This window comes from Notolepis coatsorum, assembly GCF_963971535.1.
Source record: "Notolepis coatsorum genome assembly, chromosome: 5".
Taxonomy (NCBI): Eukaryota; Metazoa; Chordata; class Actinopteri; order Aulopiformes; family Paralepididae; genus Notolepis; species Notolepis coatsorum.
Window position 1 is genome coordinate 148492271 of NC_140169.1, and position 19419 is coordinate 148511689.

General features: G+C 46.6%; 1 protein-coding gene across 1 annotated transcript in view; it reads left to right on the plus strand.

Annotated features, from left to right (window-relative positions):
• Positions 1-19419, plus strand: part of uggt2 (UDP-glucose glycoprotein glucosyltransferase 2) — a gene marked incomplete at its 3' end in the record, with an annotated part of 260476 nt that overhangs the window by 3330 nt on the left and 237727 nt on the right. The window contains exons 2-7 of the mRNA XM_084314328.1: positions 4290-4423; positions 7100-7182; positions 7445-7575; positions 9142-9254; positions 14854-15031; positions 18147-18243. Coding sequence (XP_084170454.1) covers positions 4293-4423; positions 7100-7182; positions 7445-7575; positions 9142-9254; positions 14854-15031; positions 18147-18243 — 733 coding nt within the window. The 5' untranslated portion in view covers positions 4290-4292. The remainder of the gene's footprint in view (positions 1-4289; positions 4424-7099; positions 7183-7444; positions 7576-9141; positions 9255-14853; positions 15032-18146; positions 18244-19419) is intronic.

Here is a 19419-nt window from a genome sequence, read left to right on the forward strand (position 1 = left end):
ATCCGCAAATAAAATACATTTAAATATATTGGATACTTTACATATCTCGTTAATGTACAAGATGAACAGTTTTGGACCCAACACTGACCCCTGGGGGATCAATCATCCTCTTAGCAGTTGTTTGTATTGATTGATTGATTGAAAACTTTATTTACATATTGCAGAATGGGTACAAATTACAGTACGGCTCAATACAAACAACTGCTACGGGGATGCAGACCAGAAAAAAAGACGTTCGTCTTGTTTACATCAGGGTCCTCCATTTTCAATTCATAGTGACATTTATGACATACAAGACATACATGATGACATCATGACATTTATGGCATAGGGACATACATGACATACAGGTATATAGTACTGTTACATTTGTGACATATACGATATGCAAATAATACAGTACTGTTACTCTTAGGTCCTGACAGAGTATATACATATGATGGGGAGGGGACTGTACATTAGGAGGGTGTGGGTGGGTGGGGAGAGAAATATACATACGGTGGGGAGAGAATATATACATGCGGTGGGGAGGAGACTTAGGCCCTGTTTAGACGGAAACGCTAGCAGGTGAATCCGCAAAAATATTTTTTCGGATGTGCCTTTTGTTTATACGGCAACAGCGTTTTTACGGGGAGAATCCGCAAAAAAGTGCAACCACCTTCCTGGGTGGAAATCCTAGAAACGATACACCTTCGCGCTATCATCTGAACAGTCAAACCGCATAAAACTATGACGAAAGGGTTCTCAAGGCTCTCGTCGCGCGTACTGCTTACATCACAGGCATGCGCCAGTAGCCTAGAAGCGTAAACAAAGCATGTCTGATTCTATCCATGGCGATCACCTGAAGGCTACATTGGCAGCACTTTTAAATACACAATAATCTGTCCCGCGGCTATCGCAACTATTAGTGACTGGAGCCACTGTCTGTGAGTGACTCTGCTTTGGTCCAATCACATTCCCCCACCCACAGTCTGCGAATCAGAGGCAGAGTAGGGCGGGTCTTCACAGCACGTCATGTGACATATGCGCCAATCGTGTGACAGCGGGGCTCCGTCGTCTCGAGTCTTTACAGCCTCGTCTGCACTCAGAATTCCATCCCAAAACACTAGTCTAAACGCAACATTAAAAGTGAGACCGCAAGTCGACTTTTGCGGTTTCTGTTCAGACTCTAAACATGGCCTTAGGTAGAGCTGCCGCGATTACCGCATTACCGCGGTATCGCTGTTACATCACGGCCACCGCAGAGTAGGCTGAATACCGCGTCACTGCTGTTTTTTATAATAATAATAATAAATTACCCTCCTCTCGTTGGGCTTGCGGCTCTGCAGATATACCCTACTCCTCTATCGAGGTTCCAAGCGACCCTATTGGGTACCAGAAAAGTCACGTGAAACATTGCAGACCACTGATTGGTCAGAAGAGAGACGCATCACACGTTGCAGCGTCATGCAGTGCTTTTACGTCCTGAATGTCAGCTCATCACAACACGGCTAATAACGTTAGCTTTAACTCTCCGCCGGAGTGGACTACCATCGCTCCTCAGGAGTACTAAACGAGACATAATGATTTTACTGTCTGCAACGAATGTTATAATAAAAGCCCTTCGTTCTATACACTTGTCTGATTGAAAACTTTATTAACAGACCGCAGAATGGGACAACTCAGCACGCTCTGAGCAAAGAAAGGAACTGAGATATGAATAGAGTATTGCTTGCCTTGCTATGGTCCGGTAAATACGCTGATGTTATTGAACGTATAACTATATAATGTTAATGCCACAAAACGAATGCCTTTATTATAAAGTAGTAACTTTATAGTAATAATAATGTTAACCACCCCTGCCCGCGACACAGAGTGAACTGCGCACGACCAGAGGGGAAACTTCGAATCCGTGTTTCACTTTCAATAACTAATGCGTGCTTGCCGAATCCCAAACAATATTCATGCTGCAAAGTCATCCTCTAAAGATAGACATTTAGACTAGAGGCAGGCTATATGCTATAAAGAGTAGACTACTACTAAAAAAAAAAATGCATTCAAACTTTTTTTTTAAATTTTTTGTGTGCGTGCGGTAATAACCGCGGCGGTAGGACATATTTTGCAAATGTGTGCGGTAAGGAAAACATCAATACCGCGGCATCTCTAGCCTTAGGGTGTGTTGTGTTCACACCTGAAAGTCCGGGGATAGTCCGGACTTTCTGGTGGACCAAATGTAAAAATGATACATTGTTTGATTTTGGTCTGCGTTCACACTACCCTGTTTGGTGCGGATCTAATTTGTAAACAAAGGACATGCTGTCACCAAGTCGTTCATCTATTGGACTAGCACTCACAAACGTAAACAGTTGCCGACAGCGTCTCTTGTGATAAAGCAGAGAGATACTGTCATTACGAGCGTGGCGCAAGTCGACTAGAGAGTAGAGATATAGAGAGACTGTCCGCGCGCGGCGCTAGTCTAGAGAGACAGAGAGAGGAAGAGAGAGAGAGAGGCAGAGAGAGAGGCAGAGAGAGAGGCAGAGAGAGAGACTGTCCGCGCGCGGAGAGAGAGAGGCAGAGAGAGAGAGAGAGGCAGAGAGAGAGAGAGGAAGAGAGAGACTGTCCGCGCGCCTGTCATTCATTTGAGTTGGGTCGCGCGCAAGCTGTCACTGGGCGGCGGCGCTGTCAAGTTGGGTCGCGCGACCGCCGCCACTAGGCACCTGTCACTCATTTGCTCTAGATTAGGTACTATATAAAGTTCGATCGCGTTCACACCAACAGCAAACGCACCATGGTCCACTTTGAAACGAACCCAGTCCCAACTTTTCAAGAGGACCATGGTTCGGTTGTTTGGTCCTCATTATAGTTCGGTTTGCGTTCATACCTGTACAAACCAAACGGACTATCGATCTAAAGCATAGGTGTCAAACTCACGGCCCGCGGGCCGAATCCGGCCCGCCACGTCATTTGATGTGGCCCCCCAAGAGCTCAGGTAAAACATTTTTTTTTTTTTTTTTTTTTTTTACATTAATATTGGGTTAAAAAATAGCAGTGTTAAAATAATTGTGGGTTAATAAAGCTTTAACTTTGACAGCCTTAGTTATTACACATTCTTACACATACATGTATGTTGAACATCTGAGGTAACAAAGGAAAAAAGCCAAAAGCACTTACTCCTCAGACATTCTTTGACAATTTTACAGCCCAAAATACAAAAAAGATCCAGGCGGAATAGGTAACAAAGGGTTGAAGAAATATTGTCTGAACTGTCAGATGCAAACTGGCTGTGTGACATAACCGAGCATCTCGCTCAATTGAATAAGAAGCTGTAGGGACGCAAACAAGTCCCACCCAAAACTTGACCAATATAGTTGTGAACTGAGACAACCCTTATTTTGTTATTTTTGAGTACAGTTACAGTTGTGTGTTCATGCAGACACATAATAGCAATTTCATTACGAATTGAAAATGGGGGACCCTGATGTAAACAAGTCGAAAGTCTTTCTCTGGTCTGCATCCCCTTAACAATTGTGTGTATTGAGCTGTACTGTACTGTACCCATTCTGCAATCTGTTAATTAAAGTTAATTAAACTATCTTCCATTAGTTGGATGTATGGCCTCTGCAAGGTTGTGTGCAGCCATTTGTTTTTGTAACATCTGCTACATCTGTCCCACGCATTCTTTGCAGCTCACAGTTGTTAGTTCTGCCCCTCTTGACTGTGACAAAAAGGTTTTGAACAAACTTAATGTCATAGCTTGTATTTGATGATATTCTTCTTTGTTATTTACTTGAATGGTTTGATCATTGATTGGTGGAGTAATATGGGGTTCTGATAAACAAAAATTATTTGTTAAAATAACATAAGCTAACATATATTTTTACATTTATGCAAATGAATATGCAATATGTATAACTTGAATAAGTAATAAATACAGAAACACCATGTTTAACAATATGTAAATGTGTAGCTACATTTATTTTACATTACATTAACATTTATATGGTCTTTGGCCCTTTGAGGGCAACCATAATGCTGATGTGGCCCTCTGTGAAAATGAGTTTGACACCCCTGATCTAAAGGGACCATGGTCCACTTAAAGTGGACCAAACAGGGTAGGTGTGAACGCGCCCTTAGTGTACATTAGGAGGGGGTGGGTGTGGGGGGGTTTGGACATTTACGGTGGCCAGTTTTGAATTGCAGCATCCCTCTGCAATCTGTTAAATAAAGTTTTCATTCATTCATTCATTCATTCATTCATTCATTCATTCATTCAGTAGTAACGGTTCGCCCTCCTCCTGTCTCCGCTCTAGACGATGAGGAGCCTCGCTGTATGGTCCCTGCTCCTGGTGCTGCTGAACGCCCACCAGGTCCTGTCCGCATCCAAAGGCGTCTCCGCCAGTCTGAGGGCCAAGTGGACCACCACGCCTCTCCTCCTGGAGACCAGGTAGTCTCACCCTCACCCTCACTCTGCAGGGCATGGGATTTATCTTTCTGGATTTACATTTTGTTCTTGGATGCGTTTTCTTGCACCAATGTACAGTTTCTTCCCCCTCAAATGTATTTATACTCTCTTTTAGAAACTCTGTCTCTTAAACGGTCCTGTATATTTGTAGATCTGGTATGTCATAAATGTCTGGATGAAACGGTACTGTTTATCTGTATGATGTCGTGTATGTCATATATGTTATGATGAATTGAAAATGGGGGACCCTGATGTAAACAAGACGAAAGTCTTTCTCTGGTCTGCATCCCCTTAACAATTGTGTGTATTGAGCTGTACTGTATTGTACCCATTCTGCAATCTGTTAATAAAGTTTTCAATCAATCAAAACCAACCAACCAACTGCAGAGAGGAGGGACTGGGAGACCCATGTTACTGACCAGACACTATATCAGTGATGACTGTTTACTGCAGAGCGGAGGGACTGAGAGACCCATGTTACTGACCAGACACTCTATATCAGTGATGGCTGTTTACTGCAGAGTGGAGGGACTGGGAGACCCATGTTATTGACCAGACACCCTATATCAGTGATGGCTGTTTACTGCAGAGCGGAGATACTGGGAGACCCATGTTACTGACCAGACACTATATCAGTGATGGCTGTTTACTGCAGAGCGGAGAGACTGGGAGACCCATGTTACTGACCAGACACTCTATATCAGTGATGTCTGTTTACTGCAGAGTGGAGGGACTGGGAGACACATGTTACTGACCAGACACTATATCAGTGATGGCTGTTTACTGCAGAGTGGAGGGACTGGGAGACCCATGTTACTGACCAGACACTCTATATCACTGATGACTGTTTACTGCAGAGCGGAGGGACTGGGAGACCCATGTTACTGACCAGACACTATATCAGTGATGGCTGTTTACTGCAGAGCGGAGGGACTGGGAGACCCATGTTACTGACCAGACACTCTATATCACTGATGACTGTTTACTGCAGAGCGGAGGGACTGGGAGACCCATGTTACTGACCAGACACTATATCAGTGATGGCTGTTTACTGCAGAGCAGGAGGGACTGGGAGACCCATGTTACTGACCAGACACTCTATATCAGTGATGACTGTTTACTGCAGAGCGGAGGGACTGGGAGACCCATGTTACTGACCAGACACTCTATATCAGTGATGACTGTTTACTGCAGAGCAGGAGGGACTGGGAGACCCATGTTACTGACCAGACACTCTATATCAGTGATGACTGTTTACTGCAGAGCGGAGGGACTGGGATACCCATGTTACTGACCAGACACTCTATATCAGCGATGGCTGTTTACTGCAGAGTGGAGGGACTGGGAGACCCCATGTTACTGACCAGACACTCTATATCAGTGATGACTGTTTACTGCAGAGTGGAGGGACTGGGAGACCCATGTTACTGACCAGACACTCTATATCAGTGATGTCTGTCAGAATGTAGATCTATTATTTTAACAAAGAAAATACCACATACAGCGCCTTAAGTTGCCTAGTAAATGTTCTACATTATGACTACCCAAAACCTACACAGCCATCTGTTAGATCCTGATCAAACTGGCCAGTATCACGTCTTCGTCTGCTTGGCTCTCCATCCAATTCCTCTGCGTTGTGTCATTTTAATGGTCCTGACGTCTCAGATACTGGCAGATAAGATCCTTATCTCACCCCGTTAGTACAATCCGCAAACCATAATAATTCTCCACCTCCGTAAGAATCCGACACTTCGACAACGTGAAATACCTTACAAGGAAAAGCATGGTTTTATTTGATAAACAGAAACCTCAGCTCAGATGTTAACAGATTGTATTGTCCTTGAAGAGTCTATTCTAATGATCTTTCGGTGTGTTCGTCTATCGTCCTTTTGTTATTCAGTCCAATAGCGGTCAGGCCTGTTCGTTAGCCGAGACCATCCTCGTGGTAGCCGAAGCTAATGCTGATGTGGCATTCTTCCTCCCCCCCCCCCCCCCCCCTCTCAATGAGAGGAGAGAGTGTCTTCTGTGTGATCTCAGTCCTACTCGCTCTTGGTCAGATTCTAGTCTGCCTTACACCCGGAAACACCGTTCGACTTATAGATCCTCGCCGTAGCAACGACGGCCCCGCCTTCTGGTTGTCATGCGACGTGTTGTCATGACAACTGCGTTAATAACCTTTACACACATTTCACGTTTCATTAAGATGAACCTCTCCCCCTCCTGCTCTGGGAGACACTCTCTTATCTCAGATGTTCTTACAAGGAATGTCAACAAACATTCGGCTGGCTGCTAAACATTCTGCTGGCTACTGCCTCTGAACCGCTTCTTCTATCACCGTCTTCCATGCACATTTCGATCATCTCACCGTTTTAGCTGTGATCCTCTCCCCCCAATCTATACATCACATACATTGAAAAAGCACCCCAAATCCTTCACATCTCAGCAGGCAGTGTGGAGATTCCTTGAGTACTCCCTTTTTTGTGACTTAGTATTTTTGGACTACGCACCTGTCTGAGCGCAGTGGTTACCTTTCTACTTACAGTGTGGAGATTGGGCACGCAGAGCAACCAGGGATGGTTGTGTACTGTATCCATTCACTGCTTACTCTTTCTCCCTTTGACATGCTTGTCTTCCCCCCCCCCCATTTCTACTACGCAGTGAATTTATTGGAGAAGATGGGAATGAGAAATTCTGGCAGTTCGTTGACACTGTGAAGGAGCTCACTGTCTATAAGAATGGAGGTATGTTGTCTTGTAGAGATGAACAAGATTACTGTATAAGAATGGAGGTATGTTATGTCTGTCTGGTGTCTGGTATGAAGAGCTCAGTCCTGTTTACCTGTCTGTCTGGTGTCTGGTATGAAGAGCTCAGTCCTGTTTACCTGTCTGTCTGGTAAAGAGCTCAGTGCTGTTTACCTGTCTGTCTGGTATGAAGAGCTCAGTGAAGCTCATTACGTCTGGCTTCCCTCACAGAGTCTGTCCTCTCCTACTCTCTCTCTCTCAGAGTCTGTCCGCTCCTACTACAACCTGATCCTGAAGAAAGCCGGTCAGTTCCTCACCCACCTGCAGGTGAACCTGCTCAAGCTGTCTCTGTCTCTGCGCTCCTACTCTCCGGCAGTCCACGCCTCCCAGCAGGTGAGCTACGCCAGTCTCTGTCTCTGTGTGATGATGGCATGTACAATAGTGCTGTATGTAGCGGATATATTTACAGCATATATATATATATATATATATATATATATATATCCATTAGGGATGTCCGATATTATCGGCCTACCGATATTGGCATTAAAATGTGATATCGTAAATGATCGGTATCGGTTTTCAATATTTTTTTCTTTTTTTTCTTTTTCTTTTTTACATTTATTTAACCTTTATTTACCCAGGCAAGCAAGTAAGAACAAATTCTGATTTTATTTATTGTCAAAAGTATGCATAATGTTGTGTTAACTACATGACAAGAGATATGTAATGTTAATTAGCTGAAATTATTCAATTTTTTGGGGGGGGGAAACCCTGTGTGTCAGTGGTCAGTGGACACAGATGAAAACATAATATTAATATACACTATATATTAATATTAATACCAACACCAATCAATTAATTAATATTAATATCAATATACATACTAATATACTATCAATACTACTATTGAATATACATAAACTATTCATTTCATTTACACTATACATTTCATCAAACCAGCATGTCATGTCTCCTTTAACTGTGGGTGAAAGCGGTCCGAGAACTACAATGCCTGTCAATGTTTACTTCTGCATCTCACAACACACACAAGCCACCGGTCGTTTCAGACACAAACCCACACACAACGGACAAGATAGCAGTTCTCATTCATAAGAGCACACCAAAGTTCCACCACATGAATCTCACCGTGACAAATCAGCAGAGCCACAGAGGCACTAGATCAGCCGTGCATCAGCAAAGTACGCTAGCCTAGCCACAAGCTAGCGGCAACATTCATTCATTCATTCATTCACCACTAACACAGTGCACATGCAAATATTATCTGCAGGCTGCATTAGCAGCCAGCAGCCAACGTGATACATTACATTGTGTTTATATGTGACATAGCCAAGTTAACAACGTTTCAATCCCTTAATCAAGTCTACTACAAGTATTGTTCTCTAAACAGTTAGCTAACGTTAGCATAAAGGCTAAGCAGGCTTTCGTTTTACAAACACTACAACTAACATTCAGACACAACGTTCATTCATTTAGCCAGCATCACTAACACTGTGCACATGCAAATATTATCCGCAGGCTGCATTAGCAGCCAGCAGCCAACGTGATACATTACATCCAAGCTAGCGTGATAACGTTAGTAGTTATTAGCATCCAAGCTAGAAACTGCTAGGCTGCCTGCTTATGCTTACAGTACCTGCAATAATGTTGTCATCCTCCTGGACAGATAGACTTGTTAAATCATAATATCCACATGTGTGTTGTGCTGGTCCTCAGTAAATGTCCCGCTATTAAAGTGCTAAATGTTAGATACACACTTTGATGAACATTGTTACTCAGCTGATAGAGTTGTACCCTTCCTGATGGCTTGTCGTACAGAACTTGTAAGTCGCTTTGGATAAAAGCGTTCAGCTAAATGACTAAATGTAAATGTAGTAGAGAGTTGGTACCGTGCTCTTCTTGAGTGACACTCCCCCCTCCCCCTTCCTGCTGTAACAGGTAGCCAGTGATGAGCCGCCTCCAGCCGACTGTCCCGCCTTCGTCTCGGTTCACGGTCAACATGGCTGCAGCACCAAGGACCTGAAGAGGCTCCTGAAGGCTGCTGCAGGCAGGTAACACAGCCCCCCCCCCTACCTGCTGCAGACAGGTAACACAGCCCCCCCTACCTGCTGCAGACAGGTAACACAGCCCCCCCTACCTGCTGCAGACAGGTAACACAGCCCCCCCTACCTGCTGCAGACAGGTAACACAGCCCCCCCCCCCTACCTGCTGCAGACAGGTAACACAGCCCCCCCTACCTGCTGCAGACAGGTAACACAGCCCCCCCTACCTGCTGCAGACAGGTAACACAGCCCCCCCTACCTGCTGCAGACAGGTAACACAGCCCCCCCTACCTGCTGCAGACAGGTAACACAGCCCCCCCTACCTGCTGCAGACAGGTAACACAGCCCCCCCTACCTGCTGCAGACAGGTAACACAGCCCCCCCCCCTGCTGCAGACAGGTAACACAGCCCCCCCTACCTGCTGCAGACAGGTAACACAGCCCCCCCCCCCCTACCTGCTGCAGACAGGTAACACAGCCCCCCCTACCTGCTGCAGACAGGTAACACAGCCCCCCCTACCTGCTGCAGACAGGTAACACAGCCCCCCCTACCTGCTGCAGACAGGTAACACAGCCCCCCCTACCTGCTGCAGACAGGTAACACAGCCCCCCCTACCTGCTGCAGACAGGTAACACAGCCCCCCCTACCTGCTGCAGACAGGTAACACAGCCCCCCCCCCCTGCTGCAGACAGGTAACACAGCCCCCCCTACCTGCTGCAGACAGGTAACACAGCCCCCCCCCCCTACCTGCTGCAGACAGGTAACACAGCCCCCCCCCCCCTGCTGCAGACAGGTAACACAGCCCCCCCCCCTACCTGCTGCAGGCAGGTAACACAGCCCCCCCTACCTGCTGCAGGCAGGTAACACAGCCCCCCCTACCTGCTGCAGACAGGTAACACAGCCCCCCCCGCGTGAATATTAAAGGCAACCACCTTGTGTTCAGCTTTTCGTTCAGCGTTTCTCTGATTGGCCACACGGCCACGTGACCGCCCTAGCACACGCCCTTTTCCGCTGAGAGACGCGGCAGAAGCGCTGGTCGAACCAACGCGCTGCTCGAACCAGTTCAGACAGAGGTGTTTATTTATATTAATAAACATATCTACTAGAAACACTGGTGTTCTGTTGTGTGACTGTACTAAACTCTTCCACCACATGACCGACATTTGACATACAGTACACCTCCTATCTATGTTGGGATTATGTTTGGTCATGACAAAACAATAAAAATCGCTACTGTTAGTAATGCTGCCACCACCCACTTCAATGACAGAGCTCTCATATTTGCGAATGCATAAACTATATCTTAAATTATGGCTGTGTCTAATATGGCTGTCGCGAAGTCATTGATAAGCGACAGCCATATTAGACACATAGCCATAATTTAAGATATAGTTTATGCATTCGCAAAATATGAGAGCAGCTGTCATTGAAGGGCTTCAACGGAGCACCGCCGCTGCTGCTGCTGGAGCTGAAGTGATGTACAGTGACGAGTGAATCTGGTAGTTGGTTGTTAAAAACGCGAAACATAATAACGTTACGCTTTCTAGTTCAGCGCATTTCATAACTGTATGGGCTTTGTTTATACTTCAGAGCTCAGAGGTGATGTACAGTCAGTGACGAGTGAATCTGGTAGTTGGTTGTTAAAAACGCGAAACATAATAATCAGTCAGCAGCGCTCCACTGCTACCGCAGCTGAACACAAGTTGGTTGGTACAGCAGCTTAAGTTGGTTGGTAGTGGTACACAAGTTGGTTGCCCGCGCTGCCGCTAGCTCCTGGGGTTTCATTTGGGACGTGGGAGGGGCTGCCGCTTGCTTGCGCGTGGGGGCGGGGGGTCGCGGCCAATCAGAGAAAAGCCGAACACAAGTTGTTTGCCTTTAATATTCACGCGCCCCCCCCCCTACCTGCTGCAGACAGGTAACACAGCCCCCCCCTCTACCTGCTGCAGACAGGTAACACAGCCCCCCCTACCTGCTGCAGACAGGTAACACAGCCCCCCCTACCTGCTGCAGACAGGTAACACAGCCCCCCCCCTACCTGCTGCAGACAGGTAACACAGCCCCCCCCCTACCTGCTGCAGACAGGTAACACAGCCCCCCCTACCTGCTGCAGACAGGTAACACAGCCCCCCCTACCTGCTGCAGACAGGTAACACAGCCCCCCCCCTACCTGCTGCAGACAGGTAACACAGCCCCCCCCTACCTGCTGCAGACAGGTAACACAGCCCCCCCCCTACCTGCTGCAGACAGGTAACACAGCCCCCCCCCTACCTGCTTCAGACAGGTAACACAGCCCCCCCTACCTGCTGCAGACAGGTAACACAGCCCCCCCTACCTGCTGCAGACTGGTAACACAGCCCCCCCCCCTACCTGCTGCAGACAGGTAACACAGCCCCCCCCTACCTGCTGCAGACAGGTAACACAGCCCCCCCCTACCTGCTGCAGACAGGTAACACAGCCCCCCCCCCCCTACCTGCTGCAGATAGGTAACACAGCCCCCCCTACCTGCTGCAGACAGGTAACACAGCCCCCCCTACCTGCTGCAGACAGGTAACACAGCCCCCCCTACCTGCTGCAGGCAGGTAACACAGCCCCCCCTACCTGCTGCAGACAGGTAACACAGCCCCCCCTACCTGCTGCAGACAGGTAACACAGCCCCCCCCTACCTGCTGCAGGCAGGTAACACAGCCCCCCCTACCTGCTGCAGACAGGTAAAACAGCCCCCCCCTACCTGCTGCAGACAGGTAACACAGCCCCCCCCCTACCTGCTGCAGACAGGTAACACAGCCCCCCCTACCTGCTGCAGACAGGTAACACAGCCCCCCCCCCCTACCTGCTGCAGATAGGTAACACAGCCCCCCCTACCTGCTGCAGACAGGTAACACAGCCCCCCCTACCTGCTGCAGACAGGTAACACAGCCCCCCCCCTACCTGCTGCAGACAGGTAACACAGCCCCCCCCCCTACCTGCTGCAGACAGGTAACACAGCCCCCCCTACCTGCTGCAGACAGGTAACACAGCCCCCCCTACCTGCTGCAGACAGGTAACACAGCCCCCCCTACCTGCTGCAGACAGGTAACACAGCCCCCCCTACCTGCTGCAGACAGGTAACACAGCCCCCCCTACCTGCTGCAGACAGGTAACACAGTCCCCCCTACCTGCTGCAGACAGGTAACACAGCCCCCCCCTACCTGCTGCAGACAGGTAACACAGCCCCCCCCCCCCTAACACAGCCCTAATAATAGACAAACATCCACCTTCCTCTGTGACAGTCTATCTAATAATAGACACAAAAACTGCAATATAAATGCAATATTCATTTACTTCAAATCAAATAACCAGACACGGGCAAAAACATGTTCTTCCTCTTAACTAGCAACACCTGAGTCAAACCAATCCGACTCATTATGTTGACCCCTGACCCAATGACCTAACCCAATGACCTGACCCAATGACCTGACCCAATGACCTGACCCCTGACCTGACCCCCTGACCTGACCCAATGACCTGACCCCTGACCTGACCCAATGACCTGACCCCTGACCTGACCCCTGACCTGACCCAATGACCTGACCCAATGACCTGACCCCCTGACCTGACCCAATGACCTGACCCCTGACCTGACCCAATGACCTGACCCCTGACCTGACCCCTGACCTGACCCAATGACCTGACCCCTGACCTGACCCAAGGCACTCAAAAATAAAAACCATAACAGAAAACGAAACTGACTGACTCATCTTACATTTACATTTACATTTAGTCATTTAGCTGACGCTTTTATCCAAAGCGACTTACAAGTTCTGTACGACAAGCCATCAGGAAGGGCACAACTCTATCAGCTGAGCAACAATGTTCATCAAAGTGTTGAGTGCTACAGTGTAGGTTAGTTTATTAGGACAAGTGCATGACAGTACGGTTAGTTAGGGTTAGATTTTTTTTTTTTTTTTTTTTTTTTTTTATTCAGATAATGGTTGAAGAAGTGCGTCTTTAGTCGACGGCGAAAGATTGGACGTGATTCGGCTGTCCTAACTGGGGTGGGTAGTTCATTCCACCATTGTGGGGCAAGGACTGAGAATAGGCGACTTCTCTTTGATGACCCTCCCGGAGCTTGGATAGGAGTAGGTCTGAGGCGGCCAGAAGATGCAGAGCGTAGGGGTCTTGAGGGTGTGTAGTTAGAGACCATTGACCGGCCCTAACACCCATATCCTAACCCCTGCTATATCCTAACCCCTGCTATATCCTAACCCCTGCTATATCCTAACCCCTGCTATACCCTAACCCCTGCTATATCCTAACCCCTGCTATACCCTAACCCCTGCTATATCCTAACCCCTGCTATATCCTAACCCCTGCTATATCCTAACCCCCTGCTATATCCTAACCCCTGCTACACTCTAACCCCTGCTATATCCTAACCCCTGCTATACCCTAACCCCTGCTATATCCTAACCCCTGCTATATCCTAACCCCCTGCTATATCCTAACCCCTGCTATATCCTAACCCCTGCTATATCCTAACCCCTGCTATACCCTAACCCCTGCTATATCCTAACCCCCTGCTATATCCTAACCCCTGCTACACCCTAACCCCTGCTATATCCTAACCCCTGCTATATCCTAACCCCTGCTATACCCTAACCCCTGCTATATCCTAACCCCTGCTATATCCTAACCCCTGCTATACCCTAACCCCTGCTATACCCTAACCCCTGCTATACCCTAACCCCTGCTATATCCTAACCCCTGCTATACCCTAACCCCTGCTATACCCTAACCCCTGCTATATCCTAACCCCTGCTATACCCTAACCCCTGCTATACCCTAACCCCTGCTATATCCTAACCCCTGCTATATCCTAACCCCTGCTATATCCTAACCCCTGCTATATCCTAACCCCTGCTATACCCTAACCCCTGCTATACCCTAACCCCTGCTATATCCTAACCCCTGCTATATCCTAACCCCTGCTATACCCTAACCCCTGCTATATCCTAACCCCTGCTATATCCTAACCCCTGCTATATCCTAACCCCTGCTATATCCTAACCCCTGCTATATCCTAACCCCTGCTATACCCTAACCCCTGCTATATCCTAACCCCTGCTATATCCTAACCCCTGCTATATCCTAACCCCTGCTATATCCTAACCCCTGCTATATCCTAACCCCTGCTATACCCTAACCCCTGCTATATCCTAACCCCTGCTATATCCTAACCCCTGCTATACCCTAACCCCTGCTATATCCTAACCCCTGCTCTATCCTAACCCCCTGCTATACCCTAACCCCTGCTATACCCTAACCCCTGCTACACCCTAACCCCTGCTATACCCTAACCCCTGCTATACCCTAACCCCTGCTATATCCTAACCCCTGCTATATCCTAACCCCCTGCTATATCCTAACCCCTGCTACACCCTAACCCCTGCTATACCCTAACCCCTGCTACACCCTAACCCCTGCTATACCCTAACCCCTGCTCTATCCTAACCCCCTGCTATACCCTAACCCCTGCTATACCCTAACCCCCTGGCTGCTATATCTTTACAAATATATCGGGTTTGTTTTTGAGGTTTCCGTGACGACCTCTACGTTCTCGTGTCCGCAGGCCGAAGCCCTACCTGTACAAGCAGGACCACCGATACCCAGGGCTCAACACGACCGACGTGCCGCTCGTGCTCCTGTACGCCGAGATCGGAAGCAGGAAGTTCAGCTCCTTCCACAAGCTGCTGTCGGAGAAGGCCGAGGCGGGCTCCATCATATACGTGCTGCGCCATTATGTAGCGGTGAGTCGCGCTTTTAATTACAATAATATTCATAATAGTATGCCTTGCGTGTACACTACACACCTAATTGATCTTCTCTTCTCGCATGCAACGTTCCATCCACTTGCTCAAATACTTCTCGACTATTATTCAAGATATTTATTTGTTGAACGGACACTGTACAATGAAAATCGTACTTTGCTAGTCCCCCCCCCCCCCCTTCACACAGAATCACAAAATATAAACTTAAACTAGAATAAAATGCTTGGCATTAAAGTAGGGCTGGGCGATATGACAAAACGTTATCGCGATAAAATTATAAAATTCTTTTCATATAACTCGATATCGATAATTATCGTCGATATAATGTCTGTCAAGTTTAATTAACTTATTATGCCCGGCGCCGATGGACTTGTTTTTCTGCTGCGAATGACTCGAGTTGATGTCGTCATCAGTCCGCGCACGTTAGCAGTTAGCCAGAGCGAGACAATCCCATGACAATGTACTAGTAAATATCCCTAAAATACTCTGTTCCGCCCCAATAAATTGCAACGACGTCCACCGTATACCACACACTACTATAACCGTGGCATCAGAATTCACGCCACATACATACTCGGCACGTAAATATATAAAATTGCGCCGTGCAGGCTAATTATCCTAGCCACGCATGTATCCAAATGTCCTAAATATCCAAAATACTCTGTTCCGCCCGAATACATTGCAATGACGTCCACCGTATACCACACACTACTATAACCGTGGCATCAGAATTCACGCCACACACATACTCTGCACGTAAATATATAAAATAGTGCCGTGCAAGCTAATTATCCTAGCGCCAGCCTTGAGTCCTAAACCAAAACAGTGGCGCATCTGGAGCTGTGGTGCGTAAGCACGTCACGTCATCACGTAAAGCACGTCACGTCATCACGTAACGTTGGTTGTTGTTAGTGAGTGTGTTGAGCCGAGGCTGAGCGGAGCCAAACGTGGAAAATCGATATATCGAAACTTTGCGACCACGTTTCGAGTTTATTTCGAGGAAATAATTTATCGCGATATTTATCGTTATCGTTTTATCGCCCAGCCCTACATTAAAGGTTTTATTCATGATCGACGCGTCGTATTGTTAATTGTATGTGCCTTTTGCGGTGGAAATGGCAGACATTCAAAGTAGGGATGTCCGATATTATCGGCCGATATCGGCATTAAAATGTGATATCGGAAAATATCGGTATCGGTTTTCAAATTTTTTTTTTTTTTTTTTTTATAAACATTTCTATAACCTTTATTTACCCAGGCAAGCAAGTAAGAACAAATTCTGATTTTATTTATTGTAATGTTGTGTTAATTCCACAACAAGAGATATGTAATGTTAATTACCTGAAATTATTCCATTTTTGGGGGGTGAAACCCTGCATATATCGGTATCGGTTGATATCGGTTGATATCGGTATCGGAAATTAAGCGTTGGACAATATCGGTATATCGGTATCGGTAAAAAAGCCAATATCGAGCATCCCTAATTCAAAGTCATAACATGCGCAACGTGTAATCTTACTAATGCGCAGTGAATCACGTTCAACATAGAATGAACTTCTCTTAGACCACTAATCGTGATTCTGCCTAGAGCCAGGACTCGACTCGTCTCATTTGATAACTTCCGTGTTTCGCTCCAGCTGGAAGCGAGGGGCTGAGCCTGGCTGATACCCACACTTTACAGTTTAGAAGCAGCTTGGCAGATCTTCAGCCCTGCGTTCTACAGCCTGTGATAACTCCTCTTGCGACTCGCGCTGTTTCTATGTAAACTCCGCGAGCAACACGTCCAATAAATGCGTCTTTAACATGCTTTATATCCTCGCCATTACTATATGCCCATCGCGGTTAAAAACCTTTTTAACTAACGTTAGCTGCTAGTGCAAATTAAGCTAAGCTAGCTCACAGGCACAGGAGAAATCTGTTTCATGGAGTTCTAATAGTGAAAAGGGGGGGGGGGGGGCTCTCTCTCCCTCTCTTTCTCTCTGTATATTCAATGATGATGATCAATGAAGTAGCCAAAATGTACACTATAAGAACGAACTTGATAGTTGATAATAAATATTTCACTTCATTAGCAAAACTATTGTAACATCATTAGGTCTGCTATAAGCTATTCTCCCTTTCGTGTGTGTGTGTGTGTGTGCATATATATATTTTTTTTAACCTTTATTTAACCAGGAAGTCCCATTGAGATACAAGATCTCTTTTGCAAGGGAGACCTGGCCAAGATGACGGCAATAACATTTGAAATATACTGTATATGCTACTCTGTTTCACATGGATTAGGCTAATTAGCTTTAACAATCCTGATTCCTGAGCCTATTTTATTCAAAAGGAAGATATTGATTTAAATATGTATATAGTTTATATATAAAAAAAAAATGAGTGGAGTGGAGAGATAACACACAATACATATAATAATTCACACAAAAACCATAGACAATACCAGAGAGATTATCTCGCTCATGCAGCGTCTCGAGTTGGACCAAACTATCAGACTAGCCGAGCTAGCTAAGATCCAAGCTAGGCTCACCGAGGTACAATCTCCCGAAAGACAGAATAACATAAGAATTATCGGTCTACCGGAGGACATTGAAGGACCCCCAACTGTTACGACCCCTGAGGTCTAAGGGTGAAGGGCTGTAACATAAACATTTGTTGATGGAAAAGGATGACCAGGTTTGTAAACAAAATTATATTTATTTATATAAAAAGGAAGCACAGGCCAAAACAACAAACAAACACCACTATTCTCCAACATAAACCAACCTAATCTATGGTCAAAGAAATTACATTACCTAAACCACCCGGGGCGACAGTGGCTCAGGAGGTAGAGCAGTCGTCTGGTAATCCGGAGGTTCCCGGTTCAATTCCCGCTCCTCCCGGGAAGCGCGTCGAAGTGTCATTGAGCAAGACGCCCCTAACTGCTCCCGATGGGCAGGTTGGCACCTTGCATGGTCGCCTCCACCGTCGGTGTGTGGATGTGTGAGTGAATGGTTAAAAATGTGAGGAACAAATTGTAAAGCGCTTTGGATAAAAGCTCTCATATAAATGCACTGTTTACCATTTTACCCGTTTACACCCATTCCTGCCGCAGGAACCAAAGCCAGAGAATATTCTTTTGTCCGGATACGGAGTGGAGTTGGCGATAAAGAGCACAGAGTACAAAGCTGTGGACGACACCAAGGTGAAAGGTATGTTGGTGATGAACCATCTCTTATTCTCCACTCAAACACGTCTTCTTTAAGGTCAGACAACACGCGCTAATGTCCCCATGGGCCGGACACGTCTTCTTTAAGGCCATACAACACACGTTAATGTCCCCATGGGCCGGACACGTCTTCTTTAAGGTCAGACAACACGCGTTAATGTCCCCATGGGCCGGACACGTCTTCTTTAAGGCCCGACAACACACGTTAATGTCCCCATGGGCCGGACACGTCTTCTTTAACACATTCCCTGCCACGCTTCTATCCATCAATGTAGGCTCACTGCCACCAGTCTAAGCCTATGGAGATGTTCACCTTCTTTGCAGGGCTATAACTTTTTTAATTGTATTGCTAAATTGACATTACTATGGCCCATTCAACATCGATTATCTATCGTTCAGGATGTAGGAACGTTATACTTTTTCATTCATAGATTCTTCCAAAAATACCTTCTAGAATATAAGTATGTTTTTATCGTTTTCTGCAGTAATTCATAGAACGTGAGTTATAGGCATAAACGCATATATAGATTATCAACTGCCGTTTATTGCCGATACACGCTATATTAAAAAATTCAACTATACATGATCGTATTCGTTATGATTCATCATGAGCGGATGAAAGGGGGGGGGGTCGTTTATAATTCCGTGATCGTCAGTAAATGCTTTATGTAGTATGGGTGATATATTGATCAGAGCGGTTTGCAGTGAAAAGAATAAACAATCAAGCTGAAAGTAACGTTACTGTCCTCTTACCGTTCGCCGATGAGACTGGAGGAAAAAGATCCCACTTATTTGACGTCAATCTACTAGATCCATTTCCGGTTTGTATGGCGCAATAAACGGCCAAATCATATTGATTATTGAGTTATGGCAGCGATCCATATACACGGATGTGTGTCTAGAGTCCCGCAACGATATGTGACTGCCGGACGGATTTCCCAGATGCACCGAGATCACCAGATCCACTTCCGGTTGTAACTCGCCTGATCATCCACCAGGCGGCGGTATTGAGGCGTTGCACTGTTGTGCAGAGTCCCACTGTATCACCAGAGGCTGGGTGGCGGAATTATGAATGCCATGGGGAAAAAATGAAATATGATCTCAATAACGTCGTACAGCGTGGTCTGGCAGAATTAGCATGGCCAGCAAACGCGTCGTA